Source organism: Azolla caroliniana, unplaced genomic scaffold (assembly GCF_043228905.1).
Source record: "Azolla caroliniana isolate FFs.n. ecotype wild unplaced genomic scaffold, voAzoCaro1.0.p SCAF_11, whole genome shotgun sequence".
Lineage (NCBI taxonomy): Eukaryota > Viridiplantae > Streptophyta > Polypodiopsida > Salviniales > Salviniaceae > Azolla > Azolla caroliniana.
The window spans coordinates 12,061,478-12,081,179 of record NW_028230446.1 but is presented as its reverse complement, the minus strand read 5'-3'; the positions used below and the strand labels follow the sequence as shown (position 1 = coordinate 12,081,179).

The following is a 19,702-nucleotide window of genomic DNA, read 5'->3' as shown; positions in this document are numbered from 1 at the left end:
GAGGCTCGAGTCCGTCTCGATCCCTTCGCTCGGGGGTGGTCGGGTGGATCGGCACCCTTCTTTCTCTCTCTCCTTTCTTTCTATCTACCTAGATCTATCCTTATCTAATGCTTACTTTAGTACATGTCTCTAATACACTCGCTCTTAGTATAGCACTGTGGTGAGTTGGTTACTTGCAAATGGCAGAGACATTAATAACCTACCCCCCCTTAAGTACAACCATGGGATTGATCAAACTCTAATATCTCATGAAGACCGTAATAAAGTGATACACCAAGAAATATGGCAAATTTACACTCAATATAAATGGATCACCCCACGAGAGCCACTCCCATCTAAAATGTTGTACTATAAGGAACACTTCTTGCACTTCTCTCAGTTAGGTTTTATTACACGACCAAGATATCTAGATACATTCTTATCAAATGCACTAAGGGTTGCCATTGGACAACTTAGGATATCATCTCACCAACTTGAGATTGAGAATGGTTGGGCTAATAGAGTCCCTAGAGAGTAAAGGCTATGTAGGTTGTGCCACATAGAGATAGCGGATGAGTATCACTTCACATGCAAGTGCCCAACTTATGCCGAGATACGAGTGGAATACCAAGACATATTAGGACCCTCTCCCACCCTCTCCAAACTATTAGATACCTCGGATGTAAAGAGACTAGGTAGGTATATCTTAGAGCTAAAACAACATAGGGAGAATAAATTACAAAGTGTTAACTATAACCCTTTTACTATTCCTCAACTTGTAACTAGTGTAATTTTTCAGGAACAAGGGGAGACGATGAATGTGGATACTATCTTACGCCACTCGGCCTCTCTCTTGAGGAAGCCGAAATGCAAAGAACAACCAAACGCCCTCGGATGTTGGGCTTCAAAACAAGTCGACACGGAGTAGAAAGGATTAAGAAGATAAGGGAACGTGAGCTACGTCGACTAGAAGTTATGGTTGGGGTACCTTTTACATTGGGGCCACAGGCAACATCCACATCGAAACCCTTTGACCTCCCGCTTCTCTTCGAGAGACTTGGATGAAAATGAAATTAGGCCTAGTATAACATCATTTTCATTGTAGAACATGTTTGTTATTTTACTAGAACTATTTAGCTTTAAAAAACTCTATTTTTATTTTTATTTTTTACTTTTGATGAATGGGTAAATATCCCATTTTTTATTGTAAACCATTTGTCTCATGGGCCAATTTTGGCCTTGAAAGACGTTAATATATCTTTCTTTCTTTCTTTCTGCTCCTATAGTTGTGTTGGCATCAGACTCATTTTCTTTGTCTCTTTCTTCCTGCTTTCCTTCTCCTTCTTCTTCTAGTATTTCTGTTTGTGTGCGTCCCCTTCTTCTCTTTCTTTTATGTTCTCTTTTTCTCGTGTGTTTTTCTTTTACTTCATTTTTTTTTCTTTTACTTCCTCATTTTCTAGCTCTTATTTTTTTCTAGTTCTTTCTTGTGCTATTTCTCGGACTTGTCGGCCTCTCTCCGCCGGTAATCGATCCATCTCCGTCCGTCGGCCGGCATTGTCTGGCCGCCGGCTGTTTGGCGTCTCTCCAATTACTCTTCCTATTTCCACAGCCTCATCATCCATAGTAATGGTAACTAACATCTATGTTGGATACTTGGTCGGGGTTCTTATTGCATGTAGTCATACATGCTTAGTAGAAGAAGCACAGACCTACTTTGATGAGATGCGGAAAGAACATGGCTGGCATTATGGCCACACACTAGAGCATTATGATTGCATGGTGGATGTGCTTGGAAGAGCTGAAATGTTAAGAGGAAGTGCCTAATTTTGGTGACCGATCTTGAAAACTCGACATGAAATACTTCCATAGCATCTTGTAAGCTCCTAGAAGTAGCATATACATACACCAAGGTGCTCCCAACATACAGATATCTTTCATACCCACTTTTGACACAAAAGATATTAACAAGCTTACAATGTCCTGGGTCTAATTTATTGTTGCAAGCTTTGAGTATATGTTTAAAAAGGTAACTTCATCCATCTTGCACCATTTAAGAAGCTTGAAAGCTTCCTTGATATTTTCTGAATTTCCTGATATCATTGTATTCCATACAACAACGTTCCTTGTTGTATTTATATCCAAGACCTTCCTTGCATCCTTTAGAGTTCTACATTTGATATACATGTCAATCAGTGTGCTTTATCAACAAAATGTTGCCATTTTCTTCAGTCTCAGATATAATGGAACCATGAGAAGCTAACAACTTAGCTGAAAGCTCCTCCACTCTTTTGGTTGTCAATTGAGTTGCATTCATGACCTTAGATTTTCTCATTTATGGGTGGCTAGGGTTTTAGGCAGAGAGACTGAGAAAAGGGGAAGGGGGTTGAATGACCATGTCCAGCAAGCCTTGAATACATTAGAAATAGACACAGGAGAAATCGCTATTGCCATCGCAAATTGGCTCTCAGATTGACAAACACATACATGGAGAGAGGGAGAGAGAGATTAGTGATGGAGAGGGAGAGTGACAGAGCGAGAGAGAGAGACTTCTTCTCAAGGGAGGGAGAGTGCCTTCAGATGCATGACTTCCCAAGTAGATGCATCAATCTTGTCAGGCTTAGTCTTGCCATATTGCACCGGCAACCATAAATCTTTACATACGAGCATATCTTGCATCTTCGACTTCCACACTAAGTAATTGGAGCCGGTTAACTTGAACATTCCACCAAAATGTTCATCCATCTTGCTCTGATACCAGTTTGTGAGGATACTACTGGCCACAACCGGTTGATACTCGTGCGTACGAGCGGATGCAAAGATAAAAAATGACAGAAAACAAAAGACACTGAGAGACAAGTATTTTATGTGGAAATCCCCTGTAGGGAAAAAACCACGAGAGTCCTCAGTCTCCACACTATATCACTATATGAGTTATCACTATATGAGTAAGATATACAATAAGAAACTTCAAGGCAACTACCTTGAGTTCTTCTTCTTTAGCTCGCCGATTACAAAGTCCCTCTCATTCTCACTCACTCTCTTTCTCTCTCTCTCTTACTCTCAAGTTACACAAGCAACAACCAACAGTAACTAATCCTCTAAAAATCATCATCCAATGATTTGCCCTAGTTGTATTTATACTAATACAACTTTAGGATTATTTACAATTTTGGCCCAAATAGGCGCATCAAAACCTATTTTCAAATATGACCTTTCTCGGATGCCTATCCGGATCCGGTCTTTCTTCTTCCTCAAATCCAACCGATTTGGCTCGTGCTTTACTTCCCATCTAGAGGGACTTGTTTCCTAACACCAACATCGTTTGTCTCGAGAATGAACATCCCCCAATCTCTATGCCCACGAGCGATAAACCAACCCTCATCCTCGATGAAGCAGTCGTGGTGATTGAACCGTACTTGCATTCCTTGATCGACCATTTGTCCGACAGAGACTAAGTTCTTTGCAATTGTTGGGACATGTAGTACATTCCGCATCGGTCCTTTTTGTCCGACATGGCTGAGCAATATATCACCCACCTGCTCAATGGGATGCGCGATGTTGTTGCCAATTTCGACAACTCCTAGCTATTCCGGCTTCTTAAGAGATGAGAACCATTCTATATGGCTCATCAGGAGGTTCGATGTTGTGGAATCCACATACCAGAACTCCTCCGACTTAGAGGTGTAGACTCCCATCTGATTGGCTTTATGCTTCATTACAAGGCCTGGGCTCGTTCCGGCTGGCCCTGAGCATTCAACGTAGTGCGATCTATAATGCCTGCATCACCATGGCTTGATCCGTTCTTTTCTTAATCAACCCATTTCGACAGTCTTAGCATATGCCCTTCTTTCGACAAGTGAGTGAGTTTCTTCGACATATGCGTTTCTTGAACAAGAGTAAGCCTTCGACAAGTGTGAGCCTTCGATTAGTTCGACCTTTAGACTAGCACGATCTTTCGATTAGCTCGAGTCTTCTATTAGCACGACCTTCGACTTACCCCCATTTGACTCCTCTGCCTTTTCGACTCCCTAGTCCAAGACCCCCTGTGGTCCCACTCAAATATAGCACATGCACATGCACGCATGTTTTACATGACAATGGTAGTATCTGGTGATTTCTCATCATAGTGCTCTCCCCACTTCTGGTGGGTTTTTCTCACAAATTAATGGCGTCTAGAGTAAATAAGGAAAACTCAAGGGTTATAGAGTAAATAAGGAAAAATTGAGGGGCATTTTAGGGAGAAATTTATAAAGGAGCAAAAAGAGTGAGGGAAGGGGGTATTTCCTTGAGATTATTATTATATGTTTTCATGCTCCCCTGTTTTTTTTATCTGCCTCTATTACTCTACATTGAAGGGGTCTTCCTCCTCCCCTTTCTTCTTCATCGATCTGATAAATCTCTGCGTCTTCTTCTCGCTTCACCCAATCGGTCAGTTCTTCCTTTGATTCCTATTCCCTTTTTTTGCCCTTCCTTTCTCTCGCGATATTTTCAAATTCATTTTGTTTGGTACTATTCAATGAACAGAAAAAGTAAAAGCATCTGTTACTTAATCCAACGTTTACAATCTTTTTGATTATTTGATTGAGATGGGGGTTTTATGGGGGGATTATTTCTGCTAATCGGACGAGTTTTTTTATTTTTTATGCTTATTTGGTGAATAATTTTGTTTTTACTGGTGATTATTTTTCCTTTTCAGAAAGATTAATCTTTACTACTCGGCTGGGTTTTTTTTCCTTTTCTACTGTGAGAAAATACCGCAAATTTATGGACTTTTTGCAGATAATTGTGCCGAATTTTTATTTTCTTGCTTGTAATAGTAGGAAAATTTGATGGAAATACCGCAGGTTTCTGAGAATTTAGCTAATTTATACCTAAAAATAACAGCAAACTGTCTAAAAAGGAACAAGGTTTTAGTCAAAAATCCAATATTGTTTTCCTTTGCTTGCATGAAATAATAGGAAAATTGTAAGAAAAAAATATCACAAGTTTATGAGATTTTATTTGGCCTTGGTCTTCCTTTAATGCTTGAAATGATCATAAATGTTGGGAAAAGACACCACAAAGCTCGTTGTGGAACTTTGCATAAATTCTATGTATTTCTTTGGAAATATTTCCTGCCTGCAAGCTCAAAAATTCGTCAAAAGTTTTCATGAATTCGACAATGCTGTTAACAGGAATTGCTTAAAATGCCTGAAACCGACAGGATTTTAGGTCAAAATCTATGGTTGGTTTATGTGAATCTTGTATAGCATTATTTGGACAAAAAGCAGTGTTAACTTTCTGTCTACATTTAGCTCACAAATGTTTGCTCAGATCATGTCATATCATCTCATGTCATATGTGAAGGTGCCCATCCAGATGTTTAGGGAGGCGAGTCTGATATGTCTGCTCTCTAATTCCGCGTTAATTTGGATTCGTTATGTTTATGCCATGCATGGAAGTTGAGATTCCCACAAATATTTAACTATGAGTCATTGATGTCCTGCTTTAATTGCCAGCTAATGTGAAATAGACGTTTAAGTTGAATATGTCATGTTGTGTACATGTTAAGATTCCAAAGAAGTTTTTATGACTAGTATGCCATATATATTCTTTTCTTTCGGTGAGGTGCTCACTAATGTTTTCATCCAAATGCCTGTTTTAACGCACAGATTAAAGCAATGGGATCAAGATTTCAGGTATTGAAGAATTTTGATGCATTTCCCCATGCGGAGGAGCATTTGACATCAAAGACCTCGTCTGGTGCTATAGGTGTGTGTGCTAAAATTTTGAGTATTCCTTGAGTAATAGTACCTTTTCTCTTCTATATAGAAGAGTAAAACATTATCAGTTCCCCTTGAGCTAAATGAATTAAATATATATTTGTTGTATTTGAGTTCCAGTAAACATGTTTTTCTTGATCACAGTCATATTTGACACTGAAACAAGTGACAAAGACTATTTGGAAAAAAAAGAAATAAACATATTATAACAAGTTTACAAGTAAAAATAGTAGCTTGTTTTGTATTCCTACGCAGTATCACTTATTGGGCTTGCCGTCATGTCAACGTTGTTCCTACACGAGTTGAAGTACTATCTAACAACTGAAGTAGTTCATCAGGTAGTTCTGAAATGAGCTCATTTTTTCATTTCTTTTTTAGTTTACCTTTTTACCGACTACAGCGTAATTCCTCTTTCATTCATAGATGGCAGTTGATCACACACAAGGAGAGACTCTTCCGATTCATATCAACATGACATTTCCTGCACTTCCTTGCCAAAGTATGTATTAGTTTTTCTCTATATATAGCAATACCATGTGCGAGAATTCATAAAAATATGCTCGGATTATATTCACAGTTATAAGCATTGATGCGATTGATTTATCTGGAAAGCATGAAGTTGATCTTGATACCAATATATGGAAGGTACCTTCGCTTTTTTTCCCCCACTAAGTCACATCTATTGGGAATTAAACAATGCCCTTTATTATCATTACATACAAATAATAACATCATATGATTCTCCAGTTGAGGTTGCATAAAGATGGTTATATTCTCGGGTCCGAATATTTGTCTGACCTGGTAGAGCGAGGCCATCATGAAGGACATGGTATGTATTTATAGATACTATATATATTTTTGATATAGAAATTTTATATATATATATATATATGCTATATATTATACTGATGTAAAAAAATTGAGATATGCTTTGCAAACTTGAAAGTAAGGATTCTAGAACATTGCCAAATTTGAAGATAGATAGATTAGATTAAGTTCTTTAAATTAGATTAGACGAAAGACTTTACTAGTTAATGATGATAGTGGTGGTGGTTGTAGAGGTGATGATGATATTTTAACATACTTGGAAACATTGTTGAGCTAATTATAACTGCTCTATTCCTCATTTTGTGTCTTTGCTTATGGATAGCAAGTGATGAACATCATAAGCAGGGTGCAGGTGATCACCATAATGTTCCGTCGCATTCTCATAGTTTTGATAAAGATCCTGAGAAGACCATCAAGGAGGTGAAACAAGCAATGCAGGACAAAGAAGGTTGCCGGGTATGTCTGTAATATGCTTAAGACTCATATCTATCTCTATCTATGTATATTTATATATCTATATTCAGAACATTTGTTCTTTGTAAAAGGAATATGTTCATTAAGATATATATATATATATATTTACATATGTTTCTATTTTTAAAATAAGGTATTTGGAGCTCTCGATGTGCAACGTGTTGCTGGGAACTTCCATATATCCATCCATGGTCTCAGCATTATAGTAGCTCAGCAGGTTAAGTTGCTTTCAAACAAAATAGTGGAAAAACATATTCCAGAAATGAACTTAACTTGCTGTGGGTTTGTATTTTTACCGAAAGACTTTCTCCAGAAATGCCCCTAACTTGCTCTTTGTGTGTTTTTCACCCAAATACTCTTTAAGTTTCTAAGAATTTTACCCAAATACTGCAAGCTTTCCAAAATTTACCCAAATAACACCATCAATGTTTAGGCATTCTGGTAAATTTTCGGAAGATTTAGTGGGATTGAGGCAAATATATGATAGTTAGTTTGGGGTGAATGGAATACATTTCTCACACTGAAACAAAGAATTAAAATGGGATTAGTTTTTAAATGTTGGATATATACAATATATATTTATTCATTTATTCAAATTTTCTTTTTGTGACAATTGTATTCCAGATTTTTGATAATGTGAAACAAGTGAATGTGAGTCATATTATTCATGACCTTTCGTTTGGACCAATGTATCCGGGTATCCATAATCCTCTGGACGGGAATGTTCGTATTCTCCACGATGAAAGTGGCAGTTTCAAATATTTTCTCAAGGTTCGTGGCTTTGTTTAGCTGTTTGGAAACCTTGACATTGTTACTTAGATACACATATGTGATATGTGTTTTAGGGGAAGTGGTATGTGATTTGATTGTATAAGAAATTGAACTCACAACATTGCATTGATAGCGTACTTTACTGCTAGGGCAAGCATATTGAGGGAGAAAGTTTGTGTCAGTGTATTTGATTTTTTGTGCATCCAGATTGTTCCTACCGAATATAGATACCTTAAAGGTGAAACGATGAACACCAATCAGTTTTCGGTAACGGAATATTTTACACCACTGAAGAATTATGATCGGAGTTGGCCAGGTTGGTTGGTTAAAAAAAAAACCAAGTTTATCATAGAACCATATATCTGAGTATAAGTATATATGATTTATGGAACGAATTCAATGACAATTCGCTAACTAGTGCCAATAATTTTTTCTTGTCAGCTGTTTATTTCATCTATGACCTTTCTCCAATTATCGTGACAATCAAAGAAGAGAGAAGGAACTTTATGCATTTCATCACACGCCTCTGCGCGGTGTTGGGTGGCACTTTCGCTCTCATAGGTAAAATAAAATGTCAAATCTAAATCGTCAAATAGACAAAGTAAACTGTGGGGTAAATCTGAAGAATGATAAACACGCAAATAACAATAACTTGACTGGTGACATATATTTTCATTGCTAGGGCTGTTGGATCGATGGATGTATCAGTTGATTGAGTCGGTAACAAAATCCTCAAAAGTTCTTGTGATGTGATGACAAATACAAAACAAGGAGCAAAGTCTCCTAATCATGTTTCCTCGATAATAGAACCTTTCCTTTTCCTTGAAGGAAGCTTTCATTATATTTGATAACCTTGGTGTTAAATCGTTTTTGAGTTATCGGGTCATCTTGTAACACATTTGAGGGTGGTGATGAAGTCTTGATGCCTAGGTCCATTTATGTATCAAAAGACATGGATATAGCAATTCGTTTTAAGCTGTTAACATTCTCTCAGAGCTATTATGTCTAATTCTTTTATGACTAAATGCATATATTCAGGACTAACGAAGCTGCCCTCCGTATTATCCTTAACGATTATGAAAATCTCATGCCTTTTGGTTTTGTATACAGAAGTGTCTTGTTTATTGCCCTTAAGTCATCCTCATGTTTTGCAACATTTCATTAGTTGCAATATTTAACCCGTTATTCTCTTATGTACATATATATCATGTATATTCATGAATAATGTTTGGCACTTTCATCTTTTGGATAGTAACTCGAACCAATTTAATGAAATATTCATCGTGCTTGATTTCGAATGAAATATTCAAATTCATTCTGATTTGGCTAGCATATATCTTTTTTTCCATCTGGCCATGATTATCCACAATTATTGATGTGGCAAATGCAATCAAACACATGTTTGATGATTCATTTTAGTACCCTATAGATTAACCACCAAGGGCATATGCAAAATCATATATCAACATATGGGTGGGTCTAGTAGTTGATGTCTTGGAAATATACCACAATAAAATAGTGAGATTGAATTGTGCATCATTTTGTACATCCTATTGTAGTATTATGGATAGGTCAATTAGAGGTTATTAAACATATCTTTCATTGTTTATGGCCAATCTAAGCTCCTCTAAAAAGGAATCCTCCAAGCTAACCTTGGAGAAGATTGTGTCATTATTGATAAAGATATCCATTAGTAACTCTTATGCGAGATTGATTTGAGTTTGATGTGGTTTTGAAACTAGATGTATCATTCCTTGTCTCATTTATTGTGTGCTGCTTTGTCAACATCATTGTGTCTTGACATCTAATAGATGCTATTTGTTCTCAAAAGTCTCTCATGTAATTTGTCATTACAAGTAATTTTCATGTCCTTTGTGTGATCCATGAAAGGGAATTCTATGGCTCTATTTCATTTAGGTTTAGACTTATTCAATGTTTGATGATCCATAACAATGTAGTTACATATTTTGTTTCAAACATCCAATAAAGGATCCTTAATGCCTTGTTGACATGTTGTTTTGTATTGTCTTACTCTTTTTCTAGCCTTTATTGTTTTGCATATCACACCTTATAAGTCCTTTTCGGAAACTTTTCATGTGGGCTTTCATCAATGCATTGTGAATTCCCAAGAAAACCTGTTATTAGCACCAAGATTATGAAACCCCCTCCCATTATGTCCTCAAATCTATTTGGAACGGCACACAAACATAGCTATGTAGAGGTTTGTGCAATGTTTGAATTATCGTAGAAGTCTAAAGAGGGGGAAAAACAATTAAGATAAATGTGGAAGAAACTTTATTTGATTCAGACTTTAGAAGAGCTTGGTGATCCTTATGCAATTCGCTTATGCTTCCCCATGGACATTGTGTATCATTTTTCAATGAAATGTCTCCCTTCATGGATGGTCTATTATGTTGCATGGGTATGAATGTTTGATCTATTATGTTGCATAGAATGTGTGCTAACATGCTTGAGTTCAAGTCTTCTAATATTGAAGTTACAAAATCCATTCGTTGGACCAATGTTTTTGGTCTAGCTTTGTTGACGTAAAGTTCTCCTTACACCTCTTTAAATTTAACAAGATAACGTGCACATTTTTATTTCTTTTAATTTGTAGTTTGTATTCAACAAAACTTCCACCTCAAAATAACATTCATTCAAAATCAAGAAAGGTGACGAAAATTATTTCAAAGGTTGAAAACGATTACAACTCAATTCACACTTGTGAAATTGCTTATATCATTTTTCGAAGTGAGTATGAGATGTCTACCTCTTGTCACAAGTTGATTCAAGAGCCACGCTTCCAATTACCATTCAGACCATCATAGTGCATTTCCTTCCCCAAAGATTATTTGCTCATCAACATTTGAGACGTTCTTATTTGTTAGGAATCGTATGTGTGTAAAGTGTAGGTTTTGTCTTCCATATTGATTGTTCCCAATTGTGAACACTAAATCAAAAGAATCTACGAGCCGATCATTCCACTAAAACCTTCTCCACTATGACCAACCTAAGAAACTTTGCATACAAGCATGTTCAATTCCATGCAAAATGGCTCATAAAAAATAGAGATTAAAACTCGACCTCATGAATGACCAAAGTTCACATATAATTGTTCTCCAAAGTTTTGTGCCTCTCCAAGGTAATATTTGATTGGTCTATCTTGAGAAAATAAAATTACATGAGAAGTTCTTTTCACATACATACTAGAAAGAAGTACATGTCATGTGCCACAAGTAGGCATCACATACGATGACTCTTTGTGGTGCTTACATTATTATGGTAACTATATTTTGTTAAATGTGGCAATAAATGCATGAGAGCTCCTTTTAGAATAAAAAACATCTTACATATCTCATGAAAAATCATGTTTGGCTAACCACCTCTATGCTAAGCACAAGTAAAAATGGTGTAATATCTCAATGTGAGGATATCCAATGCGTCAATACACTCCTTCGAGTCTTTGATTTCTAGTGCAATCACCCATGAATAAAAATAAATAGATTTAAGTCATGATCCTGATGGAATGGTAATTTGTATACATGTTTTCATTTTGTAAAGCTTAATATACTACAAGTTGGAAACCCTTCATGCCATTATACGGGTAATCAAACAATTATACATGCAATATCATCTGAAAAAATATGCAAAAAAGAGTGTAACTAGTCAAATGTGTACACAATCTTTTAGTACTGTATATGTATAGTCCAAGACAATGTACTATTGGTCAAAGCCAAATGCACAAGTCATTCAATGCAAAAGCATACATGTGTAAAATACAATTGTGTGTTGTTATAACATTTTTACCAATTGAACTCAATATATGTTTCTAAAACATTTTTGTGAGTAAAATGTAATACTTTTAGATGATAAAGAGTTCAAGATATATGTTATACTATGAAATGTGCATCCCAATTATAAGACTGTTTGCATTTACATTAAGTATGAGTACATTCCGTATTGGAGTTATTTGGAAGTACATTAATTTTTGTCACATGGAGGTGTCAAAGGATGGTATTTGGCATGAGCGTCTATCTTGGTCGACCAAATGTAACTAATTATGTGAAGGTAATTGGAAGGTGCCCAAACAAAAGAACCATTAGGATACATTAATAATATGTGGTTTGGAGGGCTAAGTAACTCAAAGGGGAATTTATTGAGTAGAAGTGCTTCTTAGTTAGCATCCCACCATGGTGAAAGCAAATTTAAAAGTTCAACTAGCCTTTGAAACCTTATTGCTCATTTAATTTTAATCGTGCTTGGGGTTCTCATTGTTGTTGATATCTTTTACCTTATTAAGTAATATGCATGCATTTTATGAAAGATGATTTCGGGCGCAATCATGAACAATTTTTTATACAGATAATATGCGTTAATGCCAGATAATATGCGTTAATGCCAGATAATATGCGTTAATGCCAGGATTGAAGATATTTTTGGCATTGCCTAAGAAAATATCCACATTCTACATCCGCTACTAGATCAAAGTTAAAAGTGATGTGAGAAGTTTGGAATAAGGAAAAAGGTTAAATATAACTTTTGAATGTATCCATCCTTTAGATGGATGCTCATCTTCCTTCATTTATGTATTTTGAAGCATCTAAAGATTATTACATTGGTAACAAGGAAGGAGAAAAAAGTTTAATATACTTATATTATATCAAAGTGTGTATGCCGTAAACATTGAGAATGTAAAAAAGAATCATGTTTGAATTCGTCTAGGTGAAGTTAAATATGGTTGCCAAAAGAATTGAGCTACTACTATAGCTCACACCTTTGGCACAAGATCAATGACAAAGTATAGTTTTGAGCTATATATTACTACAATTAGAGAGGCCTTGTTAGTAATTTCAAGCTTCTGGCAAAGCTTACAATTAAATGAAATGTTAGAAGTCGAAAACTTTGGAATAATATATGGTATCCTCTAACATGCCTTTTCTAAATATGAGGTCTATCTCACCTCGGAGTAGCTTATGGTATCCTTAAACATTTCTTCCCTAAACTTGGGCTCTATATGGTCACCTTTGACTAACACAAACTATCAAATATGGTAGTTATTCTCTGAGGATGTCCACAAGGAACCACATGGAGCACCATTGAATGAATAAGAAATGACATGAAACACCACCATGTCCTTTAACCTTTGGTAAGTCACTATGAATAACATATTTGAATGACTCAAAAGTGGGATATATGTAGGAACAACATTGAATGCTTTGTTTTTTTGAAGGTGCCTTAAGTTTGGGACCACTCTCTAGGGTCCCCAAGTGATTTGCATCTTAATAATTAACACGCATGATGCCCCTGCAATGTCTTTGCAACTTGGCTCGTGGCATGGATTGCAATTTGGGAGACACAAGCCATGTTGGGTATGGCATTGAAGTAAATGCACTAGAAAGCAAGACTTAACACATGTGCCATGAAATAGATTTAAAGAAGCTCATTGGTGTATAAGCTCAAAGAGTACATAATTTGAGAGAAGGAGAAAGAGAGAGACACTCCTTAGACTCATAAAGGTTATAGATTCTAAATCCATATGATGTACATTGAGACGAAGCATGTGGGGATGGGCACGGTGATAACGATGACAATGGTGATATAAATCTTGCTTGGCCGTCATCAATATATCTCATGCCTATTACAACCATCTCATCCTCCTAACTTGCAAGTCTCAAGTAGCTATTAGAATTTATGAGCTTAAGAAGCTAACCCAAACAAGAAGAAACAAATTGGGCTAAAGCTATAGAAGCTAAAACCATATAGAGATATATATATGTGTGTGTGCATGCGCGTGCTTGTGAGTGTACATATGTGTGTAATAACTTCATGCATGTGTTACTATGAGAGTTTGAACCAAATCGGGTGCCCGTAACATTTCAAGTTTTGATAGGATAAGGCCTAAACAAAGTAGTCCATCAATGATTGTGATGATTATGGTACCACCTCTAACCAACATTCAATCCACTATTTTATCAATCATTCCTGGCTTGGCATTGAAAATGAGACCATTCCAAAACATTATATTCACATGTTTGTACCCTTTTTTTACTTGTATTGAGCTTGTCATGTATCATCATGTCATGACAGCACACATCACACATAGCATCACATCACATCACATCACATGGCATACATACATACATACATATTCTTGCTTTCTTGCCCTCTAGTCTCCCCAAATTCAGAGATGACTTCTTTCTATCCATATGTATATGTGTATATTGCATTGCATGCATGCACATTGCAATAGACATGAATGCCTCTTCCACATTTAGTGAGCTTCTTTAATTACTATATATTCATGCATGCATGCTATATTACCTCCTTCAAATGTAGGCTTTCTTTAATCCATCCACACATAGTATGACCAATTTAAGAGCCCTTATTTCTGCAATACATACATACATTTACATACATACATACATACATTCACATACATACATACATTTACATACATACATATATGTTGTATGTATGCATTGTGTATATACGCATATTTATATGTATGTATGTGAATGCATTGCTTTTCACATGTCTTTAATATGCTAAGGATTGATTGCCCAGAAACAATACAAATTTGGTTTCTTTTACATGAGTACAATCCTTTGAAATAATGCTCACACTATTAATGATACTCAAACTTACCAAGTTCTGTTACTAATTGAGGACATTATCCTGTGCTGTAAAAACTGTTTTGATGATTACACAGTTCTCTTTTTGCAGAATATGAGCATATAATAATACATCGGGCTCATTATGCAGAGAATATATGTTAATAACAAGTATATTATAACCGATGTTGTTGTAGTTTCCATTTTCATCATCACAACGTTCATGTTGTCCTGCTTATTAATCCTTCTAATTATACTACTCACAACTGCAACCGATCCTTTGCTATTTACATCAGGTAATTTAACATATAAATCAATTCCATTTCATCAAAATCATAATTTATATTAAGGAAACTTTTTCCATTTATGTACATGCATGTATGTATATTTAGAAAGACTGAATTGTGGGCAAACTATATTTGTATGAATCAATTTAAGTGTGGAGTGTGTGTATGTGGATCAGATTACATCAATTCGCTCCCGGATCCTTATAATTACATGCAAGGACGCCCATTCTTACATCATATGATGTTAATGTCCAATTTACCCACTAATTCAATCTCAAAGGTATCCTCATCTAATTCAAAGGTATAAATAACATCAGTATGCATATAATGTAATGATATGTCTTAGCTTATCATTCCCTTTAATTTAATGCCTTTTCAAGTATTAAATCATCGAAATCATCTCATCATTGAAAGAAGAAGAAAGAGCATCTCATTGGAAGGAATTAGTGGATGATGAGACGTTGGAATTCATTAATTATATTAACCCAGATTGGTGAATATTATTAACCCATGAATTAATTTTTCATGTGACCATCACTAGACACATGAGGAATCAGGTGGCCGACAGGATACTATGTGGAGACAAGAGGAAGAAGCATCATCAACTGCTAGAATGTGGTTAACAAATCTAAGGAAATTATATAGCTATGCCATGACAAGCACCAGTAAGTATAATGATCATAATCATGAGTATGTATCCAAACTTATAATATGTAATAATTCTCATGTAAATAGCATTCAGTATGAGGAGGATGTTAGGAGGATGAAGAGGAGAGTAGGCCATGAAGTTCCTTCTGGTCCCAATCCAATTAGCAATGGAATGCCAAGCTAAATTCCTACTCTAAATTTAACTGTAAATCATATTGAATTATTTCAATGCAAGTGTTGATGGAGCCCTTCGGGATTATAATGATGATGATGATGATGATGATTATGAATTAAGATGATGTTCATGATTATAATTTATGATTATGATTAAGATGATGTTTAATGATTATTATTATTATGATGTTTAAGATGATATTCCTTTGTCATGAAGAGTGACTATTATTGTTGACCCTCATACCATCAAGGGACATATTCATCATTTAATCATAATATGTGTTAAGTCAGTGGTTTCCTTGGAACACACTCATGTGTATGGTGATCATATGGCCTCTCATGGGTTTGGTTTTCCGTGGTAAGGCCGTTGTCCACGATTCATTGGGCATGTCTCCCGAGTCCTCGTTCAATGTTAGCACAACACAATCCGCACCTCAGTAAGCCAACCCCCATTGGTAATGTGGTTAAAAAACTTACACATATTGGATGGCCCAATGCTCCATCTTATGGAGATTTTATTAACAAGCAATTACAATGTCGTATTCCTTTAAAAGCCTCTTAAAGTCATACTTGATTATAGTAGTATACCGAGCACTATTTAAAGTAGAGAATATAATGGCCTAGGGAGCACGAATTTAATGTTATTGTGGTGGTCCAACATTACCTCTTCGTGGTGCACGTGGCACTCAAGGTTATGTACATATGGTGATTGTGGTAGATTAATATGTTGAATTGGTGGGAAATGGGTGTATGGGTAAGAGCTTGTGGACCTAGAGTTTTTTCAATTGCATGACCGTAGTAGACTCGTTTTCAAGTTGGTGATGTCTAAGAAAAGTAGGATGTGAGATGAGATAAATTTAAGTGTTGTCAATGGGGTGGAGGAAAAGAAAAGTTGATTTGAAGTGCATGTAGGATGTGCACAAACACACATATGCTAACTACAACAAAGGGCTAGAGGATGCTCCTTGCTCGCAAGTGATGATCCTCAAATATGGGGATCAACAACTTAGGGGCCAATGGACGAGTGAAGGCCCACAACCTCCACAATTTTATTCAACCACAATCCTCTTGTTAGGATTGACGAATCCGATAGCACTATACAACTTAATTAGGAGACAAAGATTATATTGTGCAATTTGTTCAAGGTAGATAACAAAACACAACAAAAGGAATACACAATACACCAAGTTTTAACTTAGAAAATGCTTCTTAGGGTAAAAAACCATAGGACCAAGTCCAAAAACTATTCATGCTAATAGTGAATAAAAAGTGTAATGACATCTTACTCTAGATGGGCTAGAGTGTTACAGAAAGTATAAGACTTCCTCTAATTCTTAAACCCAACAAAGTTTGAGAGAGACATGTCATAAACCTCTTTCTTGGTAAATTTACGAAAACAATTTGGGAGCAATTGAAGGATGTTATTCTCAAGGTAGAGTATCATAAGTATTGCAATGCAAGTGTAGATGGACATCAAATGCTTGGTTCAATGAAGAATGCAAGGCTTATCAAAATGTTCAAGCTTGCAAAATATAAAAATGAAAACATCCAAACATTGTATCAATATCAAAGAATGGTGGGAGAAAACAAGGCAATATTAACAAATGTACGAAAAGAAGAAAATGCAAATGTTTAAACTCCAACTGAAGTTTGCAAGTAGACAACTCAAGGGAATAGGAAGCCATACTCGATGAATTTACTTATGAAGTGATGGAACAATATGTACACAAACTTCAAATCCATGATTAAATAATGTGTATGTCATTGGGTATGGAAACATCACATAAAGCATGTGTTCTATTGAAGATGTTAATGAAGGAGAAAAAAATATTTCTAATGCCAATGCGATAGTTACAACTTTGATGGCAAACGCGAGCTCTTGAAACGGAGAAAGCCACATTCTCACTAAATTTGGATAAATACTATGATGGATCTCAAGCGATTAAGCAAGACTTTCTAGAAGATTGCCTAATGAATTGGATTAAACTAATTTATCGAGGAGATAAAATTATGCATTCAACCATCAAATTATCATGGTTAACTATGGTTGCCAAGTTTTAGAACATTATGATGGAGCACTAGATGAACTCATGGGTTGAACATCATTACAAACTAGCACTTTGTCAAGCAAACTTTAGACTAAAACATTTTATTATCAATCATTTGGTTATATACTAAGAGGAATTATGGATTTAGTAAAGTTGACTTCAAAACAAAATGTTGTATTGTTATTTTATGAACTTCAAGAATTTGAAGTGGAGTATTCCATTAAGTAATTGTCACCACAATGTCTTAATACTTGTTCTCGCATATGTTACACCTTCCTTCTCAATGAAATCTTGGACAATAGACATCATTGTGAGTGAAAACATCTCTTTTCTTTTCTTTTCTTTTTTTCGTAAATCAATGTTTGTTATTAAAACAAAATGATAGCACAACCCTTGCTATCTTCACTACTTCATGAATAGTGATAATGCAAGGGAAACCCTCTCAAGTGTTGCAAAACTAGATGACATAACTCTATCTCCTCTTGGGACAACGTCCCCAAACAACATAGTTGCGAAAACTGCCAAATCAACTTCCCTTTCATCCTACGGAATTGTTGTGTTACCCCATGAAGTCCATCAAACAAGAACCCATTTCTCATGGTCCAATTAAACCACATCCCCCAACACCTAAGGTAGTCAAACACGGCCTTATATGATGGTGCATGCATGCCTTTATCGTCATTAATAAAAATCCAATTAAAAGGTGACAGAATATTGTCTGTTATCGATGCCCAAATTTGTGATATAACAACCCAAATGGCTTTAGCAACCGGACATGTAATGAACCTATGTATGGCATCTTCCTCAACCACTGTGCAAAAAAATATGTCCCATTTGAAATATTTCTACGTTTTAAAGCTATCGCCAAAGGCAACCCACCAACAGTCACACGCCAAAGAAACACCTTAGCACGGAACGGAAGATGAAAATGCCATCCTACACCTAAAACTCTACGCCACCACTTTACATCTCGAGTAATGTACCATGTGACCAAAACCTTAGTTGGTAACTAAGCTCTATCTTCAACCAACTTATGGTATACATTATTAGTGTGCACCACAAAAATTGATTGTCCAATACCAAACGACCAATCTTTCCATGGGTCCTCAACCACCAACTCTGGAAGTGGGAAAACTAATCTAGGCAATGCCAATAATGATTCCCAAATATACCCATATCCACATGGCATATGAAACAATTGTCCGAAAGGCTATCATTTTCATACATGACTCTAATATACCAGGATGCATAGTTGCTCCGATCGAGCTTCTCCGTAGGAAGTGAGTTGCCCATGCCTCTATCATATTCTTGTCTTTTCTTTTCCGGAAGACGAAAAACTTGTCTCTGTGTTGATCGCTTTGTCGGCAGCATAAGATTCTCAACCATCGCGGTCTAATACCATGTAAAAGATTACGTGTGGAAGCATTGTCGTGGAAATCCGCGGCTTGTAGGTTGGCTCGGGCGGGACCACCGGGGTCTCGAACCAGGGAGCTTAGCGATATGAGTCACTTAAGAGTTCAGTGCTACCTAACCCCTCCCGTATCCGGCTTCCGGGCAATGAGCACACAGACTCGTAGACATACGTCGGGCAACACAAGATGAAAGGAAGAAGGAAACGATCAAGGAGGAGCACACAATACACGACTCACACCAAGATACCGAAAACAATGAATAGATTAATAATAGAGAGAGAATACAAAGAGATGGCCTTAGTCTGGCTAGCAGAGCTTTGAGCTCGACAAACACACAAACTAGTGAGCCTCTAGTCGGGAGCACACGGGCTTCCTACATGAGCAGAGGCCTCACACCACCGATTCTCTTGTGTAGAATAGAAAACCTATAGCCTGTGACAACGCTCCACGGTGCTATCTGACAACACTTTCCCCTCCAAAATGATTGATCCCTAAAACAATTTTCCTCTCCTGCTTTTATAGCTCAAGGTTGATCGGTTACATCAGTAGTTATGACAGCCATTTCCACCAAAGATTCCCCCCCATGATTCTCTCCTCCACATCCTATTATTATTATTCCCCTCCTTTCTTGTAAGTTTATTAATACTACGTTATTTACAATTGTTTTCACATAAGAAGCAATTCATGTGCATATGTGCACACCTTGTT

At 36.3% G+C, this 19,702-nt stretch overlaps 2 protein-coding genes across 2 annotated transcripts; both read left to right on the top strand.

Moving 5' to 3' along the window:
- Nucleotides 1-4,296: 4,296 nt before the first annotated feature.
- Nucleotides 4,297-8,858, top strand: LOC147857800 (Endoplasmic reticulum vesicle transporter protein). Its single transcript, XM_087327801.1, has 12 exons — nt 4,297-4,407; nt 5,631-5,730; nt 5,997-6,079; nt 6,165-6,240; nt 6,319-6,386; nt 6,489-6,570; nt 6,892-7,025; nt 7,177-7,260; nt 7,668-7,814; nt 8,022-8,130; nt 8,256-8,375; nt 8,497-8,858. The coding sequence occupies exons 2-12, from the start codon at nt 5,640-5,642 to the stop codon at nt 8,565-8,567; spliced, it is 1,065 nt and encodes a 354-aa protein (XP_087183927.1). The 5' UTR covers nt 4,297-4,407; nt 5,631-5,639; the 3' UTR covers nt 8,568-8,858.
- Nucleotides 8,859-14,524: 5,666 nt separating this feature from the next.
- On the top strand, nt 14,525-15,626 carry LOC147857799 (uncharacterized). Its single transcript, XM_087327846.1, has 3 exons — nt 14,525-14,721; nt 14,889-14,992; nt 15,254-15,626. The coding sequence occupies exons 1-3, from the start codon at nt 14,571-14,573 to the stop codon at nt 15,542-15,544; spliced, it is 546 nt and encodes a 181-aa protein (XP_087183972.1). The 5' UTR covers nt 14,525-14,570; the 3' UTR covers nt 15,545-15,626.
- Nucleotides 15,627-19,702: the final 4,076 nt, after the last annotated feature.